The sequence below is a fragment of the Crocodylus porosus genome, unplaced genomic scaffold (assembly GCF_001723895.1).
Source record: "Crocodylus porosus isolate Cpor-Errol unplaced genomic scaffold, CroPor_comp1, whole genome shotgun sequence".
Classification (NCBI taxonomy): domain Eukaryota; kingdom Metazoa; phylum Chordata; order Crocodylia; family Crocodylidae; genus Crocodylus; species Crocodylus porosus.
In genome coordinates this window covers 54610831-54625302 of record NW_017728943.1, presented here as the reverse complement: position 1 = coordinate 54625302, position 14472 = coordinate 54610831, and the positions used below count along the sequence as shown (strand labels likewise).

The 14472-nt window shown below is 39.2% G+C and overlaps 1 protein-coding gene across 1 annotated transcript in view; it reads left to right on the top strand.

Moving 5' to 3' along the window:
- Positions 1-2673, top strand: part of CAMKMT (calmodulin-lysine N-methyltransferase) — a 383612-nt gene extending 380939 nt beyond the window's left edge. The window contains exon 12 of the mRNA XM_019549368.1: positions 1-2673. This exon is cut by the window's left edge and continues 68 nt beyond it. Coding sequence (XP_019404913.1) covers positions 1-10 — 10 coding nt within the window. The 3' untranslated portion in view covers positions 11-2673.
- Positions 2674-14472: the final 11799 nt, after the last annotated feature.

The window sequence follows — 14472 nt, the reverse complement described above, 5'->3', positions numbered from 1 at the left end:
ACATGGATAGAAGATGAAATCATTTCTAAGAGGACAAATGCAAATTAATTTTATGTGTGATTTTTTTTTTCAGAATAGTTATTATAAAAATATAATTTTAGTGGCAACAACATATCATGGTTTGCTTGATTTCCCACAATGAGAAGTCCTCAAGACAGATTTTTATATCATTTTTAGAACTTATTTTCCCCTACCTTTTGAAAAGAACTTCAAATGTACATTGAAGCTCTAAATCTGTTTTTTCTTTTCCATTGTGCCTTCAGTTTGTATGCGTGTTTTTTTGTTAATCTCTCTAAACACAAATTTTTGGTTGTTTTTGAAAATATGTAAATAATATGTTTTTGTAATTGCTGATTGGTTGTAAAGTGCTAAGGCTTTGTCATGGAGTTAAGGAGGAAATGGGGTTTTTTAGATTTTTAAAAAGTGTCCATATCACATCTGAGGATCTTTCTTTTGCCTCTCCTGAAATTTCTCTGTTGATTTTTCTGCCATACAAAATTGAAATGCCCTAACTTGTCTCAGCAATTACTTAATTTTTTTTTGCAACAAGATTTTTTTTCTGTATAGCTGTATAAGAAATTATGTACCAGACAAAAGCCTCATAAACTGACCATTTGTCCTTTGGACACAATAGCTTGCCCAGCCCTCTGCTCCTCCTCTCCAATTATGTGTGATTAGTCTCAGTGTGTTGTGTCAAGAAGGGGGAGTGTGCTGAGTGCTTATTATCTGTTTAGGTACAAGAAGAGCACATTTAGGCTCTGACTATGAATGAAAAGTGAGCCTTTATCAGGACTAAAATCTAACTGCTACTGTTCTACAAACCTCTGTTTAAAAATAGATCCTTTCTTGGGAAATTCTGAACATTATAGCAACTAAGAGATTTTTTTTTAAAAGCAATCAAGCAATCATCTCATTTAAACTAGGTTTATACTGTGATATACTGTGTGCTCCAGGTATTTGGCAAACATTTAATATGATTTAGCTGGTGCTGAGAAAGGGCAATTGTTCTACAAAGATCCATGAACATATCTTTTCTGACAATTTAATAAAACATTTTAATGAGTTCTTGAAATGACAGTCTGGGTCTTTAAGGAATCCTGTACAATCTCTTGAACCCATACACTTTTTAAATGGCTTTAAAAAGCCTAAGTGCTCAGTTCATGTTAAAATATATTAAAACAATTATATTTGGCACTTCCTGTCATGTTTAACAAGCTGAGTTTTATGTAAACCAGTAGCTCATAAAAGTCCATTTTCTTCACTGCTCTCCTCAAACAAATTTCTTCACCACCAGTTTGCATGTCCTTGTATTCAACACTTTTTATGCTCCATTAGAGCACCTAGATGGATCTCAGAAGGCATAGGTCAAGTCGCAGTTAGATCATACATTTCTTTCTCACAAAAACTTGAATTGCAATGCCAAGTGATGGGCTAACATCACAATAACAGCAATTTATTCCTCTTTTGATAAAACAGCAGTCTATTCTCAGTGTTAGATAAAGACCAGGGGCAATGCAAACCAGCCATTTATCCTAGTAGTTCAGTAGTAGATCTCCTTTATGGATGTTATGGGTTTCATATTCCAACTCTTCTTAGACAAATATATTTTGAAAAGAAATCAGAAATGTTTAGCAATAGCTTAAGGTTGTTTTAAAGGTAGCACTCATTTAACCAGGTTTTTGTTTGCTTTGGACATATCACAGAGGATATTTCCACTAAGAAATGCATACCTAGAAATCTTTATAGCTGATAAAGAAAAGCCAAAGAAGTGAACTCTGAAAATATGGAGATCCTTTCTGTCTTTGTAAGAAGGGCTTGAGAACAGGCTGTATGCTAAGCAAATAAAGACATATTAGTTGCCAAAAATATAACCACTATAATTGTAAATGATGGGGCGGGTTTATCTGTTTATTCCTATAAGGAGAAAACAAGCTTACTAACATGAACAGCTTATTGTTTCTTGTTGTTTCTTTACTGCCTGTAGTGCTAGCAAAAGCCAGGTGCTGGCTATCATCCCTTAAGAGTATAATTGATGGGATCTTTACCAAAGACACATCTAGGGTTTGAGCCTACAAACGCTTACATGTTGAAACTGAACACTAAGTGCTTGCAGGATTGGGCCACTAATCTGTACGAAAGATACCAAAGCACTTGTTTAAATGTTTGTTTGTTATCAAATCTGTCTTGTAAAAGGTATAAGTGTCAGGGGTTGGGGACTGAGAGTGTGTGAGCTTGCACACACAAGTGCGTGTGACTTTTAAAAGTGTTGTTTCTAAGGAATATCTCTGATTTAAGCACCTCATAAGGCAGAGCTAACTATATAATGTTTTCTGAGCTCTCAAATCTCAATACAAAGGCAATCTTTTTTTGGGGGGGGGTGCTTTGAAATTCAGGTAGCAAAGATCTCTGATCAAAGACATTTCTGTTCACAGGTCTCCACATATGATCATAAATATAAATGTATCAGTGTCCTGTGTATGACCCACTCTAACTAGAGTCTTTCTGGTAGCTGAGACTTTGTGTATGTTTAAGTGTGTTACAGATTTTTATATTCCTTAAAGGCATATTAGGACTGATTTGTTTATGTTTGTAAAACACTTTGAAGATAAAAGGCACTATGCAAGTGTTCTGTTGTTGTCTTGGAAATAAATAGAGCCATTAGGCTGATGCTAATTTTCTTGTACTTATACTGGTAGTTTATCATGGAAATCACCTCTTCTTCCTTTTTCAAACTCAGGATCCAGTCCCTGACATATTGCAGGGGTTTCGGCGGGAGTGGTACTGATGCTACTGGCAACTTATTATAACCTTTAAATGTACAAAGCCAAGAGCAATAGCTGAGTATAAGAAAGAAGAATTCCACTTCATCTAAAATAGGTAATAGATATGTGTAATCACATAGGAAACCTAAAAAAGGTTTTGCAAAAGGCTGTGAAACAAATCTTCTTGATAATATTTTTTAGAACAAGTTTTTTGATTTATGGGGGATGGGTTGTTTTTTAAAAAATGCCTTTCTGGTTGGTTAGTGTGCTTGACTTGGAATGAAAATCAAATGAAGCACAAGATTTGCAATCAGGAGATCTTTCAACTGTATCCATTCAGTTACAAAATCCCTGTTTGGCTTTGGGCAAATCATATAAGGCTTGGTTTTGGCTTGACTGATATCACTACAAGAATAGTGAATATAAGACCACTTGACTCCTATACATCCTTTCTAGACTCTGAGCCCCGCCATTTATAGTTAAATAAATGCTATGTAGCTATTTCACCTCCCCTTCACTGTCTCTCTGAAGGAAAAAGGAAGCAATAGGCAGAACCTTTTTCTGCCTTCTCCATATGCCAATGAGCATACCTGAGACAACAGGAGGAAGTAGTAACATAGAGTAATCCATTACTGGCCAAGAACTGTAGCATTTACCTACTGCCTTAGACAAAGGGGTAGTGACTGTGGACCTGCCATTATACAGGACAAATTGTGAATGTGGCCTTTCGCTACAGTTCTTGGTGTTTTTCTCTACTCTTTCTTTAAAAAGTGGATGAGAGCTGATATTAAGATAATTCATTAGTGTTTGCAAGTGGTTTGTGATCATCAGGTGGAAGATGCTGTAGATGTGCACATTGTTGTACCTCATTTCTGTAGAGTGTAGTCAGCGCTGTTTTTTCTTCAGAATTGGCAGGGATTTGTCACTTTCTACCAGTCAGTTCAGTTTTTCTTGCCGATTCAGGTAATTTAATAACCTTTCACTGCTGTATTTCAAGAGCATACTCCTAAATTGAGCTACTTGGTTTAAAGGAGGAAGGATTTGGCTTTAAAAATTAGCTGCTGCTGCTGTTTATTTGTATTGCAACAGCACTTCCAGGCCTCAAACAAAATAAAGCCTCTTATGGGAGGCACCTGACAAACACGAAACAAGAGCAGATCTATGCATTATGGGGTTCACACTTGAAGTAGGTAAAGGAAGAAAGAGAAACTTCTGGCCCATGTTCCAGATAGGAGACCCAAGACACGTAGAGCGTAAGTAACTTGCCCACAGAGGAAGTACATGTCATGATCTGGAACTGAACCCAGATTTCAGGAGTTTCAGTGCTCTCTTAACCACAAGATCAGCCTCCCTGTCTGACCAGTGATTGTCCTTCAGACAACTGAATGTAACGGACCTAATGTTTTGGGGTTGGGTTTTTTCAAGTTTAAAGGATTTATCTTGTGAAGGTTCTTTGCTTCGTCAGCACCTGGCTTACTTCCAAATGCCTAACAGACTGTAATGTCAGGATCAGAGCTGGACATTTTCCATCTACATCCAAAAGAGACATTGGATCTTCATTGTCCTTCCTAAATGTAAAGTGTCTGGAAGGTAGAGGGAAGATGCATGAAACAGTAGTCCAGATGGCATTCCACAGCCTGAGAAGAAACATCTTGACCCATGAATATGGGTTAAATTCAACAGATGTAGAGCCCACAAAACACAATGAGCTGTCATAGCCAACAACTGTGGAACAGCAGTATTTTTTTTCTGAGTAGGACTGTGATTACAAGAAATATCTTTGATAATTATACTTCCATTAAATGTATGTTTCAGCCGGCATTGATTTTAAATCAATGCAATAACATTTGTGAAAGATTTCTCATTAAAATCTGAGATAAGGGTTCTGCATGTGAGACATATTTCTCATTTAGTTCTAAAATTTTGTTGCAGCAACATGACAGGCTAGGAGTAAAGAAAGGATTTGAGCTCTCGACTTGCTTTGTGCCCTGATAGTACATGAAGCCTAAAAGGCTGTTATTTTTTTCTCCCGACTTCAATTAATGTACTTTTAAAATGATTAAACATATCATGCTGTGACTTCTAAAATGTCAACAAGCCTGTAAACTTGGGAGACAGGAATGTAATAAAATAGGTAATAGGAGATTCAATAGTTAATAGAGGCCCTGAAGTGTGAGTGTATACAGTAGCTGTATATTGGAAACTGTGCAAATGAAGATGGCTTAGTATTGCAAACTGAGGAAGAAAATTGTTTTTAATTAGCACCTTCATAAGAACTGCTGATTAATACTGTTTGGTTTGGTGAAAAGCTTTCAGCTGAGTAATTTGTACAGCCATTACAACAGTTTTGTTAGACCAGGACTCCTGTTGTTAAACACAAACAGCAGATGATAATGGTGGAAGATGAGTTTGTCATGTAACAATTTACCTTATTGAAAAAAGCTTTATATAAAACCCAATACAGTAGGTACCAGCAGAAATCACATATTTTAAATCCTTCCAAAATTGCAGTGTGCCATGCTAGTGTGTTTTTTCATGGACTAGAAACAGATTTTATATCATTTATAAAATTATATATACAATTTAAAGGTGTTGTAGCATGGACAGACCACTTTACTGGTAATGCTTTACATCAGGATATTAAAGTGCTAGTGTATTCAAACACCTTCTAAGTATACAAAGTAGGTTTAAAAATTGAAAGGTAATTAAGTAATATTGTTCGCATGCAAATATGTGTTTGTGCCTTTTGCACTGAAATTACATTCCATGTTTGTGTAAGGTCTAGCATTTATACCTAAGGTTTTAAGGAGATTTCTTCCAGGAAAACTACTATTGACTGCTTTTGCTTACTGTTTTTTTAATTGACAATTAAAAATAAAAACCCTTTATCAATATCTGGTAATACTGAGACATGCATATTGTTGTTACCCCCAATAGGATATTTAGTACAGTCTATAGAAAAAGAAGAACATTTATTAAATGCAGGAACAATACAGGAATATGTGCATTAAATTATTACACTAACCAAGGATGGTAAGATCTGTAAATTATTGGAGTGCCATAATAGAACATGAGAGTTTTCCTTTAGACAGGCCTTCGGGGTAATAACAAGGGTTGAGACTCACGACAGTGCCAAATAAGCTTTAGACAGCATAATAGTCTGCAAAGAAAAGCCACAGAGCACTAATGTGAAAGAAGAGCTGTCCACCACATGCAGCAAAAATCACCAAAGGTCATTTTATGGTAGCAATTGTGACATAAAATTGGTGGTCATGCTACATGTCTAATACTCAGCACAGCTTTATAAATGATGGGCCCCTAGCGATGGCTGTCATTAAGTGCTTTCATCATAATAAACTTTAAACTGTTGGCTTTATGAATCGCCAGCCAGCTTCAGCTGTTCGTTGGATGGAGCTTGCAGTGCCTTAAGTGTGACAAGGCCTATTAGGAACTGCAACCATGTTTCAAGCGTACTTGGCTTTCCCACTCCTGGGGTGATTGCTGCCTATTAAATGGCATCTGGGAAGATTTTCCTCCAGCAATCTCTGATCAAGAGCTTTTTTGGGCTTTGACCTGCATTTCCTTCAAGACTTTCTTTGAGGAGTTTTATAAGAGCAAAACTCCAGAGGATTTATAGCCACTTCTGATTAATACCTTTTCAGTTTTTCTAGCAACTCTCCCACTGCTACATGGAGAAAAGCTTTCATTGTTCCTAAGGTGCTTATTTGTGACCTTTTCTCTGCTTTCTGATTCCCTCTAACATGTTCTCAGTGAAATCCTTGGTGCGCAACCAAGACAGTGGTTGAAGTTGCTACAGCTTTATAGTGGCCTTTATTTAAAAAAATAAGTAAATGGGACTCCTCCTATTAACATTTCTAATGTAATAGCCCAGCATACTAGCATCACAGTTACAAGCTAGCAATCTCAGCTCCCTTTCCTATAAAACAATTAATAAAGTATACATTCCATCAAATGTAAAAAACATTGCTAACTCCCTGGGGCTTCAGCAGCGTGGGGTATATAACATAGGCCTGATCCTCCCAGTATGCCTTTCCCAATTACCTAGGAGTATAAATTAGCCTTTTAATATGTAACTGGGCAGTTTGCAAATCCATGCTCTGGCATACCAATGGAGAAAACAAGTTTTGGAGTCAAAAGACCTTCCTGAAGAACACTGTCAGCAATTTCTCCTCTTTGTTGTGGTGTTGCCTCTATGTAAGTGATGCTGCTGAACACAGGGAGGAAAGTGAGTGCTAAGGATCAGATTTAAATCAATCTTGCATGAATCTAAACAGGGTTAAGGCAGAAGTAAGTTACCCAAGTCATAAAAAAGGGATGTAAATTAGCCCACAAAACCACCTGTGCACCTTGATTCATTAGATGCATATACTTTGGCTAGAAAAAACCCTTAGGTACCTAGGCTTGGGCTACTCCTCATGCTCAGCAGTGACTCAGGTGTCTTAGTCATATCTAAACTCCATTGCAATACAAATCAGTATGAAGAAGCACCTACGTTCTGCCTTAATCTCTGATTCCTTAGAAGTCAGTGCACACTGTGTGACTGACTGTGTGATGGTGAGAGCACAGATGCAGCACATTACAGCCAGTGGTGGTGACACTGGCAGCGCCAAGGTCCAGAGAACTAGACAGAGGGAGGGTGACTGGAGTGGCTTTCCCCTGGGCTGCAGGGAGTCCTGGGTTCAGTTGCCTGTTGCCAGGACTGTTTAGCCTTTTTACATCAGAAAAGCATTGATTGAAGACGTACATTGTGTGAGATGGGAACAGATGCCAGCACTCCACCCTCCAGAGGTGTGCCTTGACCCCTAGGTGATACAGTCACTCTCTCTCCTCCTGCCTGCTCTCCTTCCAGCCCCATGAATCTTGTGCTTTTGCTTGCCCGATGAGCCAGCTTCAACAGGAGATGTGATGGAGGGCCTCACCCAAACTAGTCCACTGCTTAGTGATGATGGCATTCTCCTGGGAAGTGAGAGACGTGGATTTGAATCCCCTTTGATTGAGGAGTGCCAACCAGCCAAATCCCTGATTTCCTGGGTAAGTGCTGTTATCACTAAGCTGTATTCAATAGGCACCACCGCTAGCTATACTCAAGGGGGGAAGGAGGGTGCTGTGGTTTTTCCTGAACTCAGTGCTGCTGTCAGTTGGGCATACTGGTTCAGGTAGGCATCTCCCTTCTGAGCAATCCAGATCCTCATATGATGGATGCACCTCCCTTGTACTCCTTTTTCTTGATCACCTATAGGAGGTACCTATGCTTCCCTATTCACTACATAGGGATCCCAAGTGCCTTAATCCTGCTGATTTGTATCGCCCTCCTGGGGCAAAGCACTTCAGATATTAGATATTGGAACACCTAAGTGGAGGCACTTTACAGATTGATTCGGATCTCATCCTAAACTGGTTCTTAAAGGATAATGCTAACACCTGGCAAGTCACAGATAGCTAGGGCAGCTCCAAGAGCATTGGCATGCTTCTGGCATGCCACTCCCCTTGGCAATACAGGCTGCTGCATTCTGCGCTAGCTTTAGTTTTTGAGTGGTCTCAAGCTCTAGCCCAAAGTCAGCCTATTCCAGCAGTCTAGAGTGTCATGGCTGAAATACAAAGTTACATATAAAGATTTCATGAGCCAAATTATATTTTCATTATCCCTATGCCTGTGAAGTCTTTTAATTTCTATAAATCTTACAGTGACTTAGAATTAAATCATATTAGCATGAATAATGTATGTTTAGGGATCACTCATCTAAGAACTTGTAGTATTTAATTTACAAGGACTATACATTTTTCAGATCTGTTAACAAAAAATCTTTAAGCACTTGCGGTTTTTAAAAAAAAGCTGAAAACCAAAAGTGCTCTGCTTTCTCCAGAAGCCTTTATGGGTGACTCAGGTGGTGTTGTAATAGTAAAAGCTTTCAATGTGTAAGAACCTGCCTAATACTCTTATTAGCATCTCTTTTAATCCATGTAATGTAATAGTAGAAGTTTTAGATGATTGTCTCAGAGGTGGACCATTAGAAAAATAAATTGCAAAACCTTTGAGAGATTAGAATTAGAATCTAGCCAGAAGCACCTTGGGGTTCTTGGGTGTGGAGCTGAGCTCTTAAAGCAGAAGTTCCTATTGTCAATGGAATCAGCCTCTGAGTTATTCCAAACGAGGAGACAAGAGCCATAGTCATTAGACTTAACTGTAGACTTGTTTCCTCTGGGAGGCAGATATGCAAAGTAAAGTAGGATTCCTGATCTAAAATGCTTTGATTTCTAAACCAAATGTGGCAAAAAAAAAAGTAAACAAAGAAATGAAATACATCAAAGGAAGAAGAAAACTGCAAGGAGCAATACTTGTATGTTTTAATTTACAATAATAACATTCAGCCCTTACACATAGCCCTTTTCATGTTCAAAGTGCTTTCCCAACTAGCTAATTAATCTTCACAGCAGCCTTATGAAATAGGTAATGATTATTTTCCCTTTCCCATTTTGGGAAACTGAGGCAGAGGGGTTCCTTAACTATACAAGGACACTGAGGGTGGCAATGTCAAAATGTAGATTAGAAGTCAGTATTTCTTAATGCCTGCCAGCCCTGCACCTAAATCATTGAATCTTACCTTGATTTTATATACTAACCAGGGACTTGTTTTAGGCAGACAATTCTGATTTATATAATGACAGATTTAATTTAGTGAAAGAAAGAAAGAAGAGCTCATTGCTTTTTCTGAGGGATAGTACCACTATTGAATTTATTAAAAGTACATAGCAAGAGAGAAAGAAGAATGTAAGATTTATGTATCCAAAAGTGCTTTTACTCTCTAACACATTTAACAGGTCAGCCATTCATCTTCTAGGTGATTGGGAAGGTCACCGGAAGAATAATAGCAAAAAAGCATGTGAAAAAATGAATGGGAGTTTTTCATTTGGGGGAGAATGCTAATGACATTTCCCATCACTTCCTGCTGGCTCTGTTGCTATGCATTTGTCTTTTTGTTTTGTTTTGTTTCTTTAACAATTTCTGCTGGTTTGGCAGGAATATGCAGAGGAATAAATGTTAAATTTGAGAAATACACCACACATGTCTAGAGTGCTGCAGATTTTATATATTCAGATTGAAATAATGGGCCCATATTAAAATGTTTTGACTGTATTTTTTAATAACTTTCTGTAAGAAACAACATGCGTTAATGTGGTACTAGCCTGTTTACTGACTGGCACAAAGATTCATCCAATGATGTAACAGGAAGCAAAGTGGCTGATTTAATTTTCCACGCTACAAAAAAAGGATGTTAGGGATTCAGCAGATAATTCTGCTGCTGTGAATGCATGGCACCTCATATCAGGTTATATGCTTCCCTGCTTTTGTGTGCATCCTGAAGCCTGAAGGCAAGACACCATGTCATAGTGAACATATGGGGAAACAGTCCACAACGGAAATAAAGGACAAGGAAGCCTGGAAACAATGGACCGTATTGTGCCGTCCTTCACATGCTGCAGAGGAAAGAAGTGGGAAAGAACAAGGTCTGAATCCCCATGTAGAAATGAAAAGATCCTCACCCTATGCTAAAATCAATACAAATGGAGTTTTGTTCATTAAAATGTCAGCACTTCCTAAGCATTATCACAAGTATTTCCTACTGTATATAGAAGTGAAATTGTCAGATGTCACCGCTGTGTGGGAATGATGAGTAGATAAGGATGTCTACTGCCTGTCCTCCAATAGCTGTTCCAAACCATTACAGTATTTTCCTTTTGTGACTGGCCTGATCATCTTTCTTTTAGAGTTGTTCTTCCTATAAGATCATGCAGCAATGGCTTCTGAGAGTCAATTTACCATACTTCCACAGACAGCAAGACTGGGACAGTCCCACTCATGCACCATTTTTGCCAGGAGGCAGGAGTAGCTGATGCCTGTGTAGCAGTCTTCTCATTAGTTAAAGACAAGGGTTCCTTTTGCTCCGTGATCACCTCCCATTTAACTTGTCCCTTTTACGCACCTACCTGTTCTGCATAGGATTAGAACCCCAAATGAGCACTTGCATTTGCAAATATCCTTTTGCACAAGCAATTAAGGCCATGCCTGTAACCACCTCCCTCACAAGCCTGGGACTACCACTAAGAAACAAGGACCCCTACTTTCTGCTGCCTCAGCCTAATGCCTAGGTGAAGTAGATGACTCCAAGAAGTCCTGAACATGTGCCACAAGACAGAAAATCAGAATGCAATGCTGATCTGTACATGCTGGATCCCTCTAATTGCCGGGCCTTGTTTTTCAGCGGCAGTGTAGACCTGACTTATTTGCACTATCCATGCACATGTTTGACACACGTGAGCAGCACACATTTTGTTGATGCTATTTAATGACTAATGGTTGTGGCCCTGACAGTTAACTGGTTGAATCATGCACTACAATAGCGTTTTTGTTAGTTAGGAAGAATAAATTTAAAATTTAATTTTGCATCCAAGTAAATTCTTAGAGCTGAATATACAAAAATAAGTAAATAAATAAATAAACATAATATTCAGGGATCTGTGATCTGGAAAAAGGTTTTCCCCAGAAAGTTCAGGAATCAGCTGACCATGTTTTCAAATGGTGAAAGGAATTATATTTTAAGTGTTTTAAAAATATTTAAAAAGCAGCATGGAATTCTACACTGAACCTATTATGTGCAAGTCAGAGTCCTTAGCGTATTCCCAGATTTTAAATAAAAGATGACTTATAAAGGCATGTAGTACTGCAGTAGTAGTCCAAAACACTAACGCTTACACTAGGGATATCACTGTGCTTTGGCCTGCGTTCCAGTTCTTTTCATAGAGATAGACTGTAGTCTGGTTGAAAGCACAAGAAACACATTTATCTGTTAGGCCCAGATGTGCAAGGGCTGTAGTTCTCATCCTGGCAATACTGAGACTCCTCTCTGGCATAGCAGGGAAACTCCCTAATCAGAAACTCTCTTCCTTCATAGCAATATGGGGAGGAGAGTTTGGTCATACTCTCCCCCCTATTGCCCTGTGAATACCCTTTCCAGACCTAGAGGTAGCCCAAACCATGTGATCAAAACCCATTATTTTGATTATCATCTTAAAATCAATCTGAACTTGAGAAGCATCAAAAAGACATGTTAAACCAGACACCACCAAAGTCTTTTTGGGGTGTCTGTCTCACTTAGATCCTCTGCAATTATCCTGTGCGTTCTGTGAAAAAAAATAGATAATGCTGTTTTTTTTCTGGCCAGCCACAAATTAAACAGGATGCTACCACCAGGGTAAGTGGTATTACCTTAATAAAAACATTCCTGCTGTTACCTAGCCCTAGCTTGGTATGTGGTTGCTTCCCTGTTGACACAGCAACTCACTTGTAATCACCTTGGGATACCACTTTGCTGTGCTTCCCCTTGTAAACTTTCAGGAGATCCTGTTGCTCTTCTGCAGCTATGGCTTCACCTAACAGCTGAACTGCAAAGCAAGGAAAAAAGGTGGTGAATGGAAAAGTGGACTGTAGGGGTGGACAGCGGGCTACTCTGGCTTATATGTCCCAATGATTGAAAAGAAAAAAGAACAACAATAGAAACAAAAGTGGTTTTTTCCTTGTGTTATCACTGAAACACCAGCTTTTCACTGCTCTTCTTTTTGGTGGCTCTAGGTAAGACCACAGAAGGACCTGACTAGTTATATCAGACAAGCCATAAAAAAACCCTTCCCCTAGCAGAATGGGAGGAGACTGTGAGAACTGGGGCACACAAGCAAATTTCCATGAGGTACATGAGGGTGAGTGCCACTCTGTAGTAACTGCCCATGTGCACGCTCCCACTTCAGGATAAGTGAAAGCTAAGTCATGGTGGTTTATAGGAATAACAAGATAATAATCTGTTGCAGGTTACCTTTTGTATCATGTGATCCTGGAGCCCACCCAGAGGTAAGGAATGCGGAAGGTTAGGCAGTGCTTTTGTGTGACATCAGTATTCAAGCCCTTCCAGCATCATACAAAATGGACCAAAGATAGAGGCTGAAATAGTGAACCCATTGAGTGCAATAGGAGTTTTTCCATTTACTTCAGTAAAGCCAAGCTTTCACCTTAGGTATGTTAAATGATGCAAGCAATGGGGGAAGTAAGGGAAGAAAATGCCTACATTTGTATACACAAAGGAGCTGTATGAGGCTCAAACAAAACAATGGTTTTGGTTTGCCCAGTCTAGTCTACATCTCACACGGTCAAGAGCAGAGATCAGTTATCACAGATCAGTCCTACCCTTGCTCAGTTCTTTTAAAAATTTGCTTAAGTAGTTGATGTGCTAAGTTGCTGCTCCAACCATCATGTTGCAAAGGGTCTTTCAGTTGACTTCTATCTCCTTTTTTGGTACAGGCATACAAACTGAGGGCATACAGACTAAGAACTATTGAACTTCCAATGGATAAACTTTAACTAGTATATTGCAGGGGTTGTCAGCCAGGGCTATGCGTACCCCTGGGGGTCCTTGGGAAGGCCCCAGGGGGTATAAGGCAGCAGCGTGGAGAAGCGGGGGCACTTTCAGTTTCATCGCCAGTGCTTCTGGTTTCACCACTGCATGCAGGGGACCCCCCCACTCATCCAACAGCTGCCAGGGGAACCCTCCTTCCCCCTGCTCGTGGATGGGCTGAGAGACTCCCTGCCTCTTGAGCAGTTGCCAGGGCTACATCAACCAAAAAAGGTTGAAAACCCCTGGTATACTGCATTACTGATAGATATAACACTGGCCTAGGCAGGAGAATACAAACCACTTAGGCCTGTTCAGCAAGGTACTTAAGCATGTATGTAACTTGAATCACATTAGTAGTCCCATTAACTTTGACTGGATACTAGACAGTGATTTTTAGAGTGGTGTGGCACCCTGGAGTACCTTGAGATTCTTTCATGTGTGTTGTGGAATACTATGCAATTTTGGTCCTGTTAGGTGTGCAAACATGATTCACAAGGCAAACCCAAAGTTTTCAAATAGTAATCCATAGTGTTCAAAACAGTCTGCCCTGTTGTGGTCTTTCTAGACTCTTTGCAACAGAAGAATTGCTCTATTATTTTTATTTAGTCAAGTAAAGCGTAAAAACTAAGAACTAGCATTCTTCAAGGGGTGCCTCAAATCTAGACAAGTTGAGAACCACTGGTGCCTGATATATTGTCATGCTTAAAGTTATGCACATGCATAAACATTTATTTCAGTTTGGGCCTAGAAGTTCAGGTATCCTGAAATATGAGGAACCCTAGGGTTTTCCTGTTTGCACCTACTTGGAAAAATGCTATATGTGCAATTTTTTGTAGTATTCAGGTGTTCTGATTCCTAGTCATCGGTTCCTTACATTGGCACAAAGATTACATGATCTCATGTCAGATTTGAAATGAAAATATCTGCCCTGTGTTAGAAAGAGGTAGGGGACTGCCTTTTGGTGCATAATCTGAAACAGAAAAGTATTAGTGCAATGTGGACATGCAAGGTTCACACACAACAAGAGTGATCCGTTGGGGACAAAATGAACAACTGAGGGGAATGCTCAAGGGCTACCTAAGCAGTGTTAAGAGCTAGCTTAGCCCCTCACCCTTGCTCTAGTGCAAAGGGCACACTGTAACCACTCCAGTCATTAGTGTTCGAATGACAAAAGAAGGTGCTTTCAGAAGCAGGTTTAACAGGTAATATACGGAGCTACTTGGGAGAAAACACTTTGCTATGTCTCT